General features: G+C 38.6%; 2 protein-coding genes across 12 annotated transcripts in view; one reads left to right on the top strand and one right to left on the bottom strand.

The window, feature by feature from the left end:
- The window catches only part of CDAN1 (codanin 1), a 94,147-nt gene extending 89,759 nt beyond the window's left edge, over positions 1-4,388 (top strand). The window contains exon 27 of the mRNA XM_039536978.1: positions 4,368-4,388. Within this exon, the coding sequence (XP_039392912.1) occupies positions 4,368-4,370 (3 nt within the window). The 3' untranslated portion in view covers positions 4,371-4,388. The remainder of the gene's footprint in view (positions 1-4,367) is intronic.
- STARD9 (StAR related lipid transfer domain containing 9) overlaps positions 1-13,550 on the bottom strand; it is a 174,345-nt gene that overhangs the window by 42,493 nt on the left and 118,302 nt on the right. For all 11 annotated transcript variants that reach the window (XR_005597982.1, XR_005597981.1, XR_005597980.1 and 8 more), the window contains 3 exons: positions 13,348-13,457; positions 10,746-10,796; positions 81-271 (listed from right to left, as the gene is read on the bottom strand). Coding sequence is in view for 8 of the 11 variants with exons in the window: in XM_039536971.1 (XP_039392905.1) it covers positions 81-271; positions 10,746-10,796; positions 13,348-13,457 (352 nt within the window). In the remaining 3 variants the exon portion in view is untranslated. The remainder of the gene's footprint in view (positions 1-80; positions 272-10,745; positions 10,797-13,347; positions 13,458-13,550) is intronic.

The following is a 13,550-nucleotide window of genomic DNA, read 5'->3' as shown; positions in this document are numbered from 1 at the left end:
AAGGGGAGAAAAATGAAAACAGCAATGAAGGAATGCAGTAAAAGAAGAGAAGTGAGAGAGAAAGAGAGAATGACACCCACTTTCTCTGATCTGCTGGTTGATTAGTGCCTGGTCATATTCTAGTTCCCGCTCTGCTTTGATCTGTCCTGCCAGGATCTGCTGCTTTAAATCCTCAATGTAGAGCTGCTGCTGTTGAATGCGTTCCCTGTGGAAAGCTTCCTGATCTCTCAGCTTCTGCTTGTACTCTTCATGCACAGAATCTATCTCTCTGCTGTTAGAAATGTTGACAATGATTTTAAACCAAGAAACAAAAAATCATTTTTTGTTAAGACACGTTTCTTTGTTAGATCCTTAAATCAGACAAAATTCAAGCTATTTGTGTGTACAATCAAACACGTTCAAGAGCTAGAAAATTATGCCAAGATCGTATGGTGCTAAGGTAATTGCATATGTGATGTCATACATAGTATGTCACAATCCCATATAAATCAGTAAAAGCTACCACACACGAGGTTTCTCATGGTAAAACAGAAGATTCCATCATTAGAAAGTTAATAGCAAAGGTAATTTATTAATATTGTCACTGATCATTTTTGTTTAAGGTCATCCTATAAGGAGATCCTTTTCTTTTAAATATGTAAAAATACTTTTCATGCTGTGTGCCTTTCATCTGAAGATTTCAAAGTACTTTGCAAAAGTGGCAAGTTATTATTATTCTCTCGTTACAGGCCAAAAAACCCCTGAAGCCTAGGGATGTTAAGCGAGTAACCCAAGGTTACACAATCAGTTGCTAATAGAGTCAACATAAGAGCCCAGATCTTGTCACCAAATTCTCTGCTCTAACCACTAGATAAGGTTGCTTCTTCTATATTTTAAGTGCAGTTATGGCCAAAAAGCTGACTATGTTAAACAAAACACATGAACAGTTCTTCTTCCAGAGTGCATTTCAAGATATGTATACATGTATTTCAATGCCAAAATATTTTTTTTACTACTTTCACTTACATTGCTACTGTCAAGCCACTCAGAGTTATGAAAGAGGGAGCTGGATTCCATTCTGGTTTGTCCATCAGCAACACAATTAACAATAAAGGTTCAACTGCAGAATATTTACAGGAATGATACATGAACCACATTTGGATTTTTGCTTTTGAAACCCATTTTTTACTTGTAAACTTAGCAAATTAAATGTGTAAAACATTGAAAAAATAAATACGGAAAATGCCATTTTTACAGATTCATTTTAGGAAAGAATAAAACTTTTATTTACAAAATTATAGCTAATTTAACCTTTTTAGACTCGATTCGGACCAAAAGGGATGAATTGGCAGTGAATAGGAAGGTGGACAGCAATTTGGGTGAAAGTGTTCATTAAACGATAGATAAGATAGGAAAGAAGGAGCGAGAGTGGCAGAATAAGGACAATGGTCTTCAAAAAAAGCAGACTTTAAACCAGGGGTCGGCAACCTTTCAGAAGTGGTGTGCCGAGTCTTCATTTATTCACTCTAATTTAAAGTTTCGTGTGCCAGTAATACATTTTAACATTTTTAGAAGATCTCTTTCTATAAGTCTATAATATATAACTAAACTATTGTTGTATGTAAAGTAAATAAGGTTTTTAAAATGTTTAAGAAGTTTCATTTAAAATTAAATTAAAATGCAGAGCCCCCCGGACTGGTGGCCAGGACCTGGGCAGTGTGAGTGCCACTGAAAATCAGCTCGCGTGCCGCCTTCGGCACCCGTGCCATAGGTTGCCTACCCCTGCTTTAAACAAACTCAGAGAACTGGTAGGTAAAGTCCCCTGGGAAGAAAATCTATGGGAAAAATGTGTTCAGGAGAGCTGGCAGTTTCTAAAGGGGACAGTATTAAAGGCACAACTGAAAACTATCCTGATGCGAAGGACAATAGGAAGAATAGTAAGAGCCCAATATCACTCCATCAGGAGCTCTTTAATGACCTGAAAACCAAAAAGGAATCCTACAAAAAGTGGAAACATGGACAAAGTGCTAAGGAGGAGTACAAAAGAACAGCACAAGCATGTAGGGACAAAATCAGAGAGGCTAAGACACAAAATGAGTTACACGTAGCAAGGGATATGAAACAGACTAAGATGAAATTGTTTAAATACACTAGGAACAAGAGAAAGATGAAGAAAAGTGTAGGTCCTCTACTTTATGGGGAAGGAGAGCAAATAACTGATGCCATCAAGAAGGTTGAGGTGTTTAATATCTATTTTGCTTTAATCTTCACTAAAAAGGTTAATGGTGACCACATACAATACAATTAATATTAGCCACAAGGGTGAAGGAACACAAGTCAAAATAGGGAAAAAACAAGTTAAAGAATATTTAGATAAGTTAGATGTAGTCAAGTCTGCAGGGCCTCATGAAATACATCCTAGAGCAATTAAGGAACTAACTGAAGCAATCTTGGAACTGTTAACAATTATCGTTGAGGGTGCTGGGAGGATGTGATGTCCGAGAGCTGGAGAAATGCAAACATAGTACTTATTTTCAATAAGGGGTACAAAGGAGAAGCTGGGAATTATAGACCAGTCAGCCTAATTTTGATACCTGGAAAGATACTGGAACAAATTATTTAACAGTCAATTTGTAAGCACCTAGAGGATAACAGGATTATAAGGAATAGCCAACAGGTATTTGTCAAGAACAAATCATGACAAACCATCCCTAATTTCCTTCTTTGACAGGGTTACTGGCCTAGTGGATTGGGGGGGGGGGGGGACAGTAGATATTATAGATCTTGATTTTAGTAAGACTTTTTAGACAGTCCCATGTGACATTCTTAAAAGCAAACTAGGGAATTGTGTTCTAGATGAAATTACTATAAGGTGAGAGATCATACTCAAAGAGTAATTATCAATGGCTCGCTGTCAAACTAGGGGGACTCTGTAGGGGTCAGGCTTGCGTCTGGTACTATTCAGTATTTTCACTAATGACTCAGATAATGAAGTGGAGAGTATGCTTATAAAATTTGTAGATTACACGAAACTGGAAGGTGTTAGCACTTTGGAGGACAGAATTAGAATTCAAAATTATCTTGACAAATTGGAGAGTTGGTCTGAAATCAACAAGATGAAATTCAATAAAGACAAGTGAAAAGTGCTACACTTAGAAAGGAAAAATCAAATGAACAGCTACAAATGAGGAATAATTGGTTAGGTGGTAGTAAAACTAAAAAGGATCTGGAGGTTATAGTGTATGACAAATTGATAATGAGTCAACAATATGATGCAGTTGTGAAACAGGTCAATATCATTCTGGAGTACATTAACAGGAGTCTTGTACGTAAGACAGGAGGTAATTGTCCTGCTCAATTCAGTACAGATGAGGCCTCAGCTAGAGTGCTGTGTCCAATTCTGGGCACCACACTTCAGGAAAAATGATCAATGGTTTAGAAAACCTGACCTGTGACAAAAGGTTAAAAAAACTGGGCATGTTTAGTTTTGAGAACAGAAGACTGGGGGGCAGGGGTGACTGATAACAGGTCTTCAAACATATTAAGGACTGTTATAAAAAGAACTGTGATCAATTGTTCTCCATGCCCACTGAATATAGGACAAGCATCAAAGGAGATTTAGGTTAGATATCAGAAAAAACTTTCTGACTATAAAGGATGGTTAAGCCCTGGGACAGGCTTCCAAGGGAGATTGTAGAATTCCCATCACAGAAGGTTTGTACGAACAGGTTGGACAAACAGCTGTCGGGGATTGTCTAGGGTTTACTTGGTCCTGCCTCAGTACAGGGGGCTGAACTGGATGACTTTTAAAGGTCCCTGCCAGACCTCCATTTCTAAGATTGACATTTTTGCTCTCTTTAAAGGAAATTGTAAAGCTTTAAAGAGCCTTTGATGCCCCCCAATGAAAACATTTTAAAAGTTTTATGTAGTAATAATTTTGCTGTACCAGCAGCACTAGCATATCCCCTCACATGAGTTTGTTTTTGCTGAATTGGCATGAAGCTACTGATCCTCCCCAACGTTAACCATTTTGAGTTTGCACATTCAGCAGGACAATACTAGCCAAACCTACTTACGCTATTGAAAGCTTTGTACTAGGAATATGTCCCTGAAAGACACAGTACACAGAAGTATACCCATACCCTACTCCATTCAAAAATGCTTTGCAACACTTAGAAAACACCATGACTACAATTATTATCATACTGTTATAATCCTATGTTTTCATTATGCGGACAAATAGCTATGGCTCTTTACCTCTCTGAGGTTATTGATTCTGTAATATAGGAAGGGAATATTGTCCTATTATTGCTAAAAGAGCAAGACACACATGCTAGTTACAATTCTGTTGCTATATCGGCGTCTCTGCCTTCTCTCTCTGTTTTTAGTAGTACAAGATAAAAGTCAGACATGGCAATGAAGAAAGGCCTGAGTACCAACCAGTCTTTACACATTTACAGCTTGACAACAGTTTCTCTGAGGAGGAGGAGGAGGAGGAGGAAAAAGATAATGAAAATTCACAGACTGCTGCTTACATAATACAGGTATGGCAGAACATGGAGTATTTTTCCACTGGCAATGAGGCTTGTGATCTTGAGTATAATATGATTTGCTTGGATTTGGGATTCAGATCTGTCACTTCGCACTCAGTGATTAAAAACAATTATATGAATCCAAAATGTTTCCCATTTACTTTTTGAACATTTTACAGTCATCCCAAATTATCCTTGCTGGTTTGTGAAAATGATAGAGTAAAGTGAAGTTACAAATGAGTGACATTAGCCAAACAAGAAAATAAAATGCTAACATATTTGGTAGCTGAATTTTCCAAAGAGACGATTTAAAGTTCAATTAATATGTTCAAAATACATTTGAATGATTAACTAAAAATGAAGGTCATCTTATATTACAAAAACAAATTAGCACATTCGGAGATAAGTACAGGTGGTTGTTTCATTGGTCCACTGAAACACACCCTAAACTGGACACTCCAGTAAGATTTCATCTTGTTTCAGACATTCCAAATCTATGTATTTCAAGCAGGGATCAGTTCCCTCTATTGCTTGCATCCCCCCTTTTCTCCCAAATGCACATGCATATATAAACAGTTCACGTAGCACTATTAGGAAATAAAATAATTTAACATCAGGACAAGCATGGGGTAAGCAGTTTAAATTCTGCAGAGCTGAGCACCTATCTCCGAAACAGAAACCCAGATAGACAAGACCAGCATTTAGTGGTGCACAGCATATCAAAAAGCAAGCTCAGAATAAAGGACAGCGGTTTCCCTCTGTAGAATTGTACACACACTGACACACCCCAGATTTACCAAATACAATAGAAATATTAACAGATCATCCTCCTCCAAGTAAACATTTAAAACTATTAGAGTAAGCAGCCAAAAAAAAAAATACCAACCTTAACCTAAATGTAATAAATTACTGAGAAAATCTTCATATTGTAACAAAGCTGGATTGTTTTTCATCTCATCTTTCTATCCACAAAGTTTGCATTAGGCATGCTAAATGAACCTGCTGTAGATCCGCATTTTCTCCAGCCTGTTTTGTCGTCAGCTTTCTGGAGTCCTATTGTGTAATTCCCCTCCCCTCTTCCCCAAACACTTCCAAGGCTGATGCAGAGGCTGGAGGCTTCTACAGCATAATGCAGTTTTCAGTAACTATGGCAGCGACAGCCCTGTAATGAAGCAGAGTGCTTCTTGCAACATAACATTAAGGCTCAAAACAAGAAACTCGAGCAAAGTAGTATTACAAAAGAAAAAGAAAAAAAAATACTGTCCCTTAACACCAGTTTTACTGATTTAAAAACAGAAAAACCATCACTCAAATCAGACTGTTTCCCCCTTCTTACTGCCGATCTAGATTCCAGTTAAATTTTTCTTTATTATTTAAACCAAAAAAAAAAAAATCAAAGCAGATTTTTTTTTCACTGCATGTTTACAAAGCAAGACAGGCTGGCAATAAAAGCAACTACAAGTCCAGGTTTCTAGCCCATCAGCTGATTTGCATTTTTCTCTACTATATTCCCTCCCCAGCACATTTGTCCAATCAGAAGGCTCCTTTCCCACACCATACCATAGCCTCAGAGTAACACACAGCAAGTAGAGGATTACGGCAACTGCACAGGACCACCCTAGGAAACTAGCTATATATATCTATATATCTATATCTATCTGCTCACATCACAGAATTTAAAACTTACTAGCTCTTAAGGGAAAAGTGATAAAATGTCTATGAACATTTTGTGTTATCTCCTTCCCCAGTCTCTTGAGATACTGCAAGTTACACAATTATATACAGAAAGAAAATGAATTAAAAATGGTAGTAGAGCCATATGTGATCTTTGAAAACAAGTACACAAAGGGAAATCCCTAAAGGTTAGAGAAGGGAAATCATCATCCTGCAAGACAGGCATTTAGCTCTTTGACAAGCTGATGTGCTTAAAGAAAAAAATATCTGCTCACTAGTGCGACTGTTCAGTTGTCTTAGGTTCTCCTCTTAAGAGTATGACCAACTCCTCCTACTGCCTAAATATGCAGACACAACACCACCAGTCAGGAGTGACATACCGACAACACATCTGAGCATCTCTGTAAGACAGCCCTACCCCTCTGACCAGCAATGAGACACACACTCTGCCTCAGGAGAACAAATGTACAGTCCTTTCCCTAGTCCAGAACAAGACTCCTGTAAGTCAAGACACAACATATGCTCCACAGAAGACAGTGGTATCTCTGCAAAATTCCAGCTCAGTTGGAATTATACTGTATCTCAACTACCCCCTGCGATTTCAACGGAATATAGCATTCTTCAGTTCCTGTGCTGAAGTGCTATGTAATGTTGCTGTGCACTGTTATTCAGCTGCTGTATCCCACCCTAGATGTGACAGTATTTCACAGGTGGGTGAAGTGATCCATTACGTACTTCAGAACTATAAAGCTCTGAGATCTCCAAATGAGAGCCATTATTAGAATTTTAAAATATTATTATGAGAATATTAAGAGGAAATTCTCCATGTTCACCATATTGCAACGGATTAAGTATGTTAACATGAATTACAGTGTCTTCCAATAGCTATAAATAAACCTTTTTTTTTATTCTTTTAAATTGGATGAAAAAACACCACCATTGTAATTAAAAAAAAGGAGGCGGGAGGCAGAGGAGGGGAAGGAAGAGAAAGGAGGAAGCTTGGAGGTGTTATATAAAAGTTGATTATTTCTCCAAGAAACTAAAATGCAACTTCAGTGTATATTTCTGGGAGGCTGCTTCTTTCGCTGTCTAGTTTTTTGTATTTTTTTTTAAATGGGCCTGATTTTGATCTTAAACACTTGGACTTCTTAAACACTTTATTCTATAATGCCATCCCCTCCTCATCAAAACACAGCACAATTTATCAAGGAAATTTGAGATATATTGTGATTATTTGAATATCTGAGACCCCTAATGATAAAGCATAGGTTTTGTTTTAAATCCATTAATTCTGATACACAGTATTTATGTAATGCATTATTCTGAAGCTACTTTTTATTAGGATTTTAAAAACAGACTGACTTGCTTTCCTATGGCCCTTTCTTAGTAAAAAGTAACATGCTTTCTTTCTCTTTCAGTGAAATCCTGGCCTTACTGAAGTCAATGGTAAAACTCTAACTTCAATGGCACCAGGATTTAACTTTTGTACCTATTGTATTGGTAGTTCAACCAGTATTTGTGACGGTGCCCCCCATAAGGCTTTATGGAATATGCTTATGATTGTATATGTGACATAACTAGAATATGTTTTAGGCTACATATGCCATGTAACATTTCTGTGTAAAGGTTATGATCTACTGAATATATTCATCCTATTTGTATGCATGTATCATTTTTGTACTCGAAGTTATGAATGTTGGCTGTGTACTGGCTTGATTTTATCTAGCCTACTAGAGCATTTGGTCAGCATCTTGAGAAAAGTGCAAATTAAGTGCCCAATCAAAAACCACTTAAACCAACAATGAACTTGAAGATGCCAATCCACATCTGAGCCTTCCCAGGAATGTGGCATGGCTGGTAAAAACTGAGTCATGCATGGACATGTGACTTGCCCATGTGACTCCAAGACTCCATCTTGGAGCTGGACTTTGCATAGGAGTAAGGAGGAGGTCTCCACCCACAAGAGAAAGTCTACTTAAACACTCAAGAGACCCCTTCATTTTGTCTTCATCTGGCTAAAGAGATAGCCTCTCCACCCCCAAGGATACCTAAAAGAAACTGGAACAAAAGAACAGTAACTACAGGGGGTGTGAGTGATTGCTGGACCCAGACTAGCAGGAGACTCTTCTGTAAAAGGAATCTTACTGGAACTGGTGAGGTTTTATTTGTATTCAGTTTCTTAGACATAGACTTGCGTGTTTTATTTTATTTTACTTGGTAATTCACTTTGTTCTGTCTGCTATTACTTAGAACCACTTAAATCCTACTTTCTGTATTTAATAAAATCACTTTTTACTTATTAATTAACCCAGAGGATGTATTAATACCCGGGGAGGCAAACAGCTGTGCATCTCTCTCTATCAGTGTTATAGAGGGCAAACAGTTTATGAGTTTACCCTGTATATCAGGGGTTCTCAAACTGGGGGTCGGGACCCCTCAGGGGGTCGCGAGGTTACTACGTGGGGGGTTGTGAGCTTTCAACCTCCACCCAAAACTCCGCTTTGCCTCCAGCATTTATAATGGTGTTAAATATATTAAAAAGTGTTTTTCATTTATTGGGGGGGAAATCGCACTCAGAGGCTTGCTATGTGAAAGGGGTCACCAGTAAAAAAGTTTCAGAGCCACTGCTGTGTATGCTTTATCCAGGGTAAAACAGATTTATTTGGGGTTTAGACCCCACTGGGAGTTGGGCATGTGAGTGCTGAAGACAGGAACACTTCTGTAAGTTGCTTTCAGGTTAAGTCTGCAGCTTTGGGGCATGTGGTTCAGAGCCTGGTTCTGTGTTGGAGCAGACTGGCGTGTCTGGCTCAACAAGACAGGGTGCTGGCGTCCTAGGCTGCCAGGGCAGGAAAGCAGGAGCAGAATTAGTCTTGGAACATCAGGTGATCCAACTCATCACAGTGTGCACCTAGTATAAGCAGATATTGTACCAGACCCTATACAGTTTGGAGATCCCTAGAGCCACCAGACATAGGGCCCAATTCTACAAAACATTAATCATATGATTAGTCCTTGCACATGCAATTAGTCCCATACAAGTCAGTGGAACTACCTTTCATGAGTAAGGACTACTTACAAGAATAAAGTTTGCTAAATTGGGCCCAGTACATAAAGAGAAACACATCTGGCATTACATTTTAATTACCTGCTTTTGTCAGACTGAGTTAGAGCCTTAATATTGTTTCACTGTGAATGTTTGTACTTATTCTATTCTTATCAAGGGAACAAAAAGTACAGGCTTGACCTGGTTACACATAAAAGTCTACAATGAATTTATGAGAACACTTTACCAAATTGACACTCATAAAAATATTACAATTATAAGTGAAAATGGCATGATGTTCTTTATGTGATTATATATTCCAAATGAGCGAAATTCAGCCCTGGGCAGAGAGCCAGCATACGGCTTACACATCACTTTGAGTTCTGCTTGAGTCATGTTTAAGCCCTACTTAGAAAGCACAAGGGTGCTGACTCTTTGCACAGGTGTGAATTTCACCCATCCTGAACGTTTTTGACACCATTCAGTCCTATGTCAGCTGGAATAATGTTGGGAGCTTGTCAACAATTGCTCCACAGCTCCTTCCAACTGCAGCATTTGACTTACAGCATTTGACTCTATCCCCTCAAAAGCAGCATTTTCACACTTACAGTTTGACTGAAAAAAAGACCCTGAGATGAGATAAAAAAGGCTTTGCAGGGTCATTTGCAATCCGTTTGTTAAATTGCACTTACAATATTAAAAAAACCACAACAATTGGTCAGCGCCGCTTTAAGGCTGGATCCATTAGAATGTTAGGTTTGTCTCACTTGGGACTTGAATTTAATAGCTTGGCAAGCTACTAAAGCAAAAAAGCATCAAATGTGAAATAAGAATAGCATCATGGCAGCAAGAAACAGGGTCTCATCTGTACTTGGATTGAAAATTGCCATTCTTACACTTCAATGTGATGAAATGCACTTGGATTATCATGGTCCAGCCTGCCTCCTCCCACAGCGGCCAATGGGGAAAAGAAGGGCTAGAGAGGCCAGAAAATCAGCATGGTTTTGACACGATCCTAATAATTCTAACTTGTGATAGTCATAGCTAAGAAAGCCTAGAAAATTAAGCAATTAAACAACGTTATTGGTCTGTGCAATTCCCACATCTGAATAGGCTGAGGAAAGAATGGAGATGAAGACCTAATGATTACAGAGGAAGGAACTGACTGCATCTTTGCACCAGTATCAATTTCCCTGAGCCTCACATATCTGTAATTCCCAAAGTTTGCATGAGGATGCATACTCATTTGCAAAGATTGGAGAACTGTGCAGGAAATGTCATGATGAAAGGTACTATCATAAACACCTTCACCTCGATATAACGCTGTCCTCAGGAGCCAAAAAATCTGACCGCGTTATAGGTGAAACTGCGTTATATCGAATTTGCTTTGATCCGCCAGAGTGTGCAGCCCCGCCCCTCCGCAGAGCTCTGCTTTACCGTGTTATATCCAAATCTGTGTTATATTGGGTCGTGTTATATCAAGGTAGAGGTGTACTAACTTCAAGCTAGTCTCTTACCTCATCATTTCAGCTGAATGTTTGCCCTCCTCACGGCCTATATGCTTTTGACTGTGGAAAAACAATGAAATATATTACAGTCAGTACTGTATTTCAGATACACTTCTACTGGGTGACATTGATTTGCTCTGTAGAGAGGGCCTCTGAAACATCTACAGACCACTTCAGTCCCATTTTAGCCCTATATTATAGACCTTTGTGCTGACCCTCTTAGGGGGAAACATTTCAATCACATGAGCAAATCCACTTATCTGGAATAAGAGACACACTTAATCACTTAGTGCAAGGGAAGAAAAAGAAAAACAATTTGGTTTAACTTTGTGGAAAGACTACACAAAAGAAACAAAAGATTGCTGGATTTCTTCAGGTAAAATACAGCTAATAAAAACTACATGCACATTATATCTCATCTCAGTAACAGTCATTAATAAAAATTCAAATGAGCAGGACACCAAAAAGTTTCATTTTCAGAGTAACGGTTTAAGATAATCATGGCAAAATGGAAAACAACATTATACACTATAATATAGCATATTCCCATCCTAAAGGAATCTACTATCTATACATAATCTGGAAATCAATCAGAAATAGTCCTCAATCCTGTCTGGTTTATGAGGGCAACTCAAACACTCGCTAAAAAAAAACAACCAAAATAGCGATGTACAATCCTATATGCCTTGAGATGTGTGCAATATCTGATACCCATCACTGAGAGCCTACAACAAAGTTTCCACCTCTTTTATATTCAAAACTGTGTAGTGAGACTCTTGGCACCATGTAGTTCATTAGCAAACATCTTATTTGTAAACTTTTCCATTCTGGGAGGAAGGGAGCTAAAAGTGACATGACCTGGTATGATACATAGTACAAAACAAATAAATACCAAATATTGTTTTGTAAAGAAAGGTATCTCCATATAAAATTAAAAGAAATAGCTTAGGAGGATCTAAGGATGTTATCCTGAGAGAAGAGCACACAGTGCACACCTGCAGCCAGTAACACAGAAAGAGTGCACAAATACTGTACAAGGATGAATGCTTCATGTTCATAAATATAAGGAGGAAAAACATTCCAAGAGAATTTAAAAGATGCTAAATTTTGCTATTCCGTTAGAATACCTCTAGCAAAGAAATGGGTTGATGCTTGAGGTGAACTATGGAAGCAGTTGTTCTTTCCCCAACAAGTAAATACAAATCACCATCGCAAGACAGCTCTTCAAGTAGTAGTAGTAAATGGTTATATTCCATTTTATAAATACACCAAATTGCATCCTCTTTATAACTGAAATTACACACCAAAATTAGCTTAAAAGAACATTAAGGTTGCAAAGTTAAGGACTCAAAAATTAGGAAATGCCAGGATTAAAGTTGCCTGTGCAGCATTAATTCAGCCCCCTTGTTTGTAATGCATTATGGTCTTTAATTTCACAATCACATACTATATTTTCCACTGCTTTATTCAGCGCACACAATAGACCTGCTCTGGGGATGAATCGAGGCTGTGTAGTAAAGGAGGCTGCTGTCTGTAGGACCCCTTTGTTGCAGAAGTTGGAAGGCATGTGGTGAATGAGGAAGGGGATTGGAGGAAAAGAAAGGATGGTTTCATGGTTAAGGAAGTTGAATGCTCTGAAAATTAGATTCAATCCCTGCCTGTGCCACAGAGTTCCTATGCAATGCTGAGCAAATCACTTAAACCAAATTCTTCCCTGGTTGTCACTAATTGTGTGTTCCTCATTTTCTGGGCACCTGAGTTGAGACCCTGCAGGGGTCTGATTTGCAGAAGTGCTGAGAACTCACAGTAGCAACTAAAGTCAATGGGAGCTGTGATTTGAACATGTAATGTGCTAACCTATGCTAAGTATTCTGAAAAATCAGATCCTAGTCATCTCAGATTGGGCACCCAAAATCAGTGGGATCTTTTGACCTTAATCTCTTTGGGCTAGACCCACAAAGGAATTTAGGAGCAACTAAGATTTCTGCTCAGATGCTACCTGTCCCTGGAAGTACCTAAATTCCCTAGAAGACTAAATTTCTGGTGAAAATATGCCTAAGTTTCTGGCTTTGGGCATGTGCAAAAACACTGAAGTCCTGATGCTACTAATCAGTTCAGCACCCTAGATCATGCCTAAACCCCAGCAAGATTTTAGGACTTTACCCAGCTATCTCACCTGCAGGGCTCAGTCCAGTAGGTGTTCTCAGAGCATGCATATCAGATTTGGCCTCATACAAAAGACGTTGGGGGTGACCATATAGAGCATTTTTGGGGGACTGAGGTGTGTGTATCCCAGGATATCCAATAGCCCATGCTTAGGGCACTCATCTGGAATGTAGGAGACCTGTTTTTAAATCCTTACTCTGCCTGATTTGAAGGACTCGAACTTAGGTCTTTTATAGCCCAGGTGAGTGCCCTGACCACCAGGGCATAGGGTAATCAGGGGTGGTTCTCTCTCAATCTCTCCTGATGGAGCTATTCCTCTCATCATTATAATTTAAATCTAAAGAAGTAAATAAAATATGATGGGACCTATGCATTCCACTTCTCTTTGAAATGAACCCGGGCTCCAGGGAAGTTCCATTCCAGTGAATACTTCTTTTAAACTTACCTTTCTTTTTCAAGTGGAGAAAAGATATAGGAAGGGGAAGGAGCGAAATCTCCATCCAAGTCCAGCCATTCCAAAGATTTGCTGCTCAATACGGGGGAGGCTTCACTAATCTATTAAAAAACAAGATGGGAGCAGGAAGAAGAAATATTAAAACAACCTAGCAGGTTTCAACATATTATTGCTGCTGTTAATATGTGCCGCAG

Source organism: Mauremys reevesii, linkage group 4 (assembly GCF_016161935.1).
Source record: "Mauremys reevesii isolate NIE-2019 linkage group 4, ASM1616193v1, whole genome shotgun sequence".
NCBI classification, from domain to species: domain Eukaryota; kingdom Metazoa; phylum Chordata; order Testudines; family Geoemydidae; genus Mauremys; species Mauremys reevesii.
The sequence above is the reverse complement of the archived record's forward strand: the minus strand, read 5'-3'. Positions and strand labels throughout refer to the sequence as shown.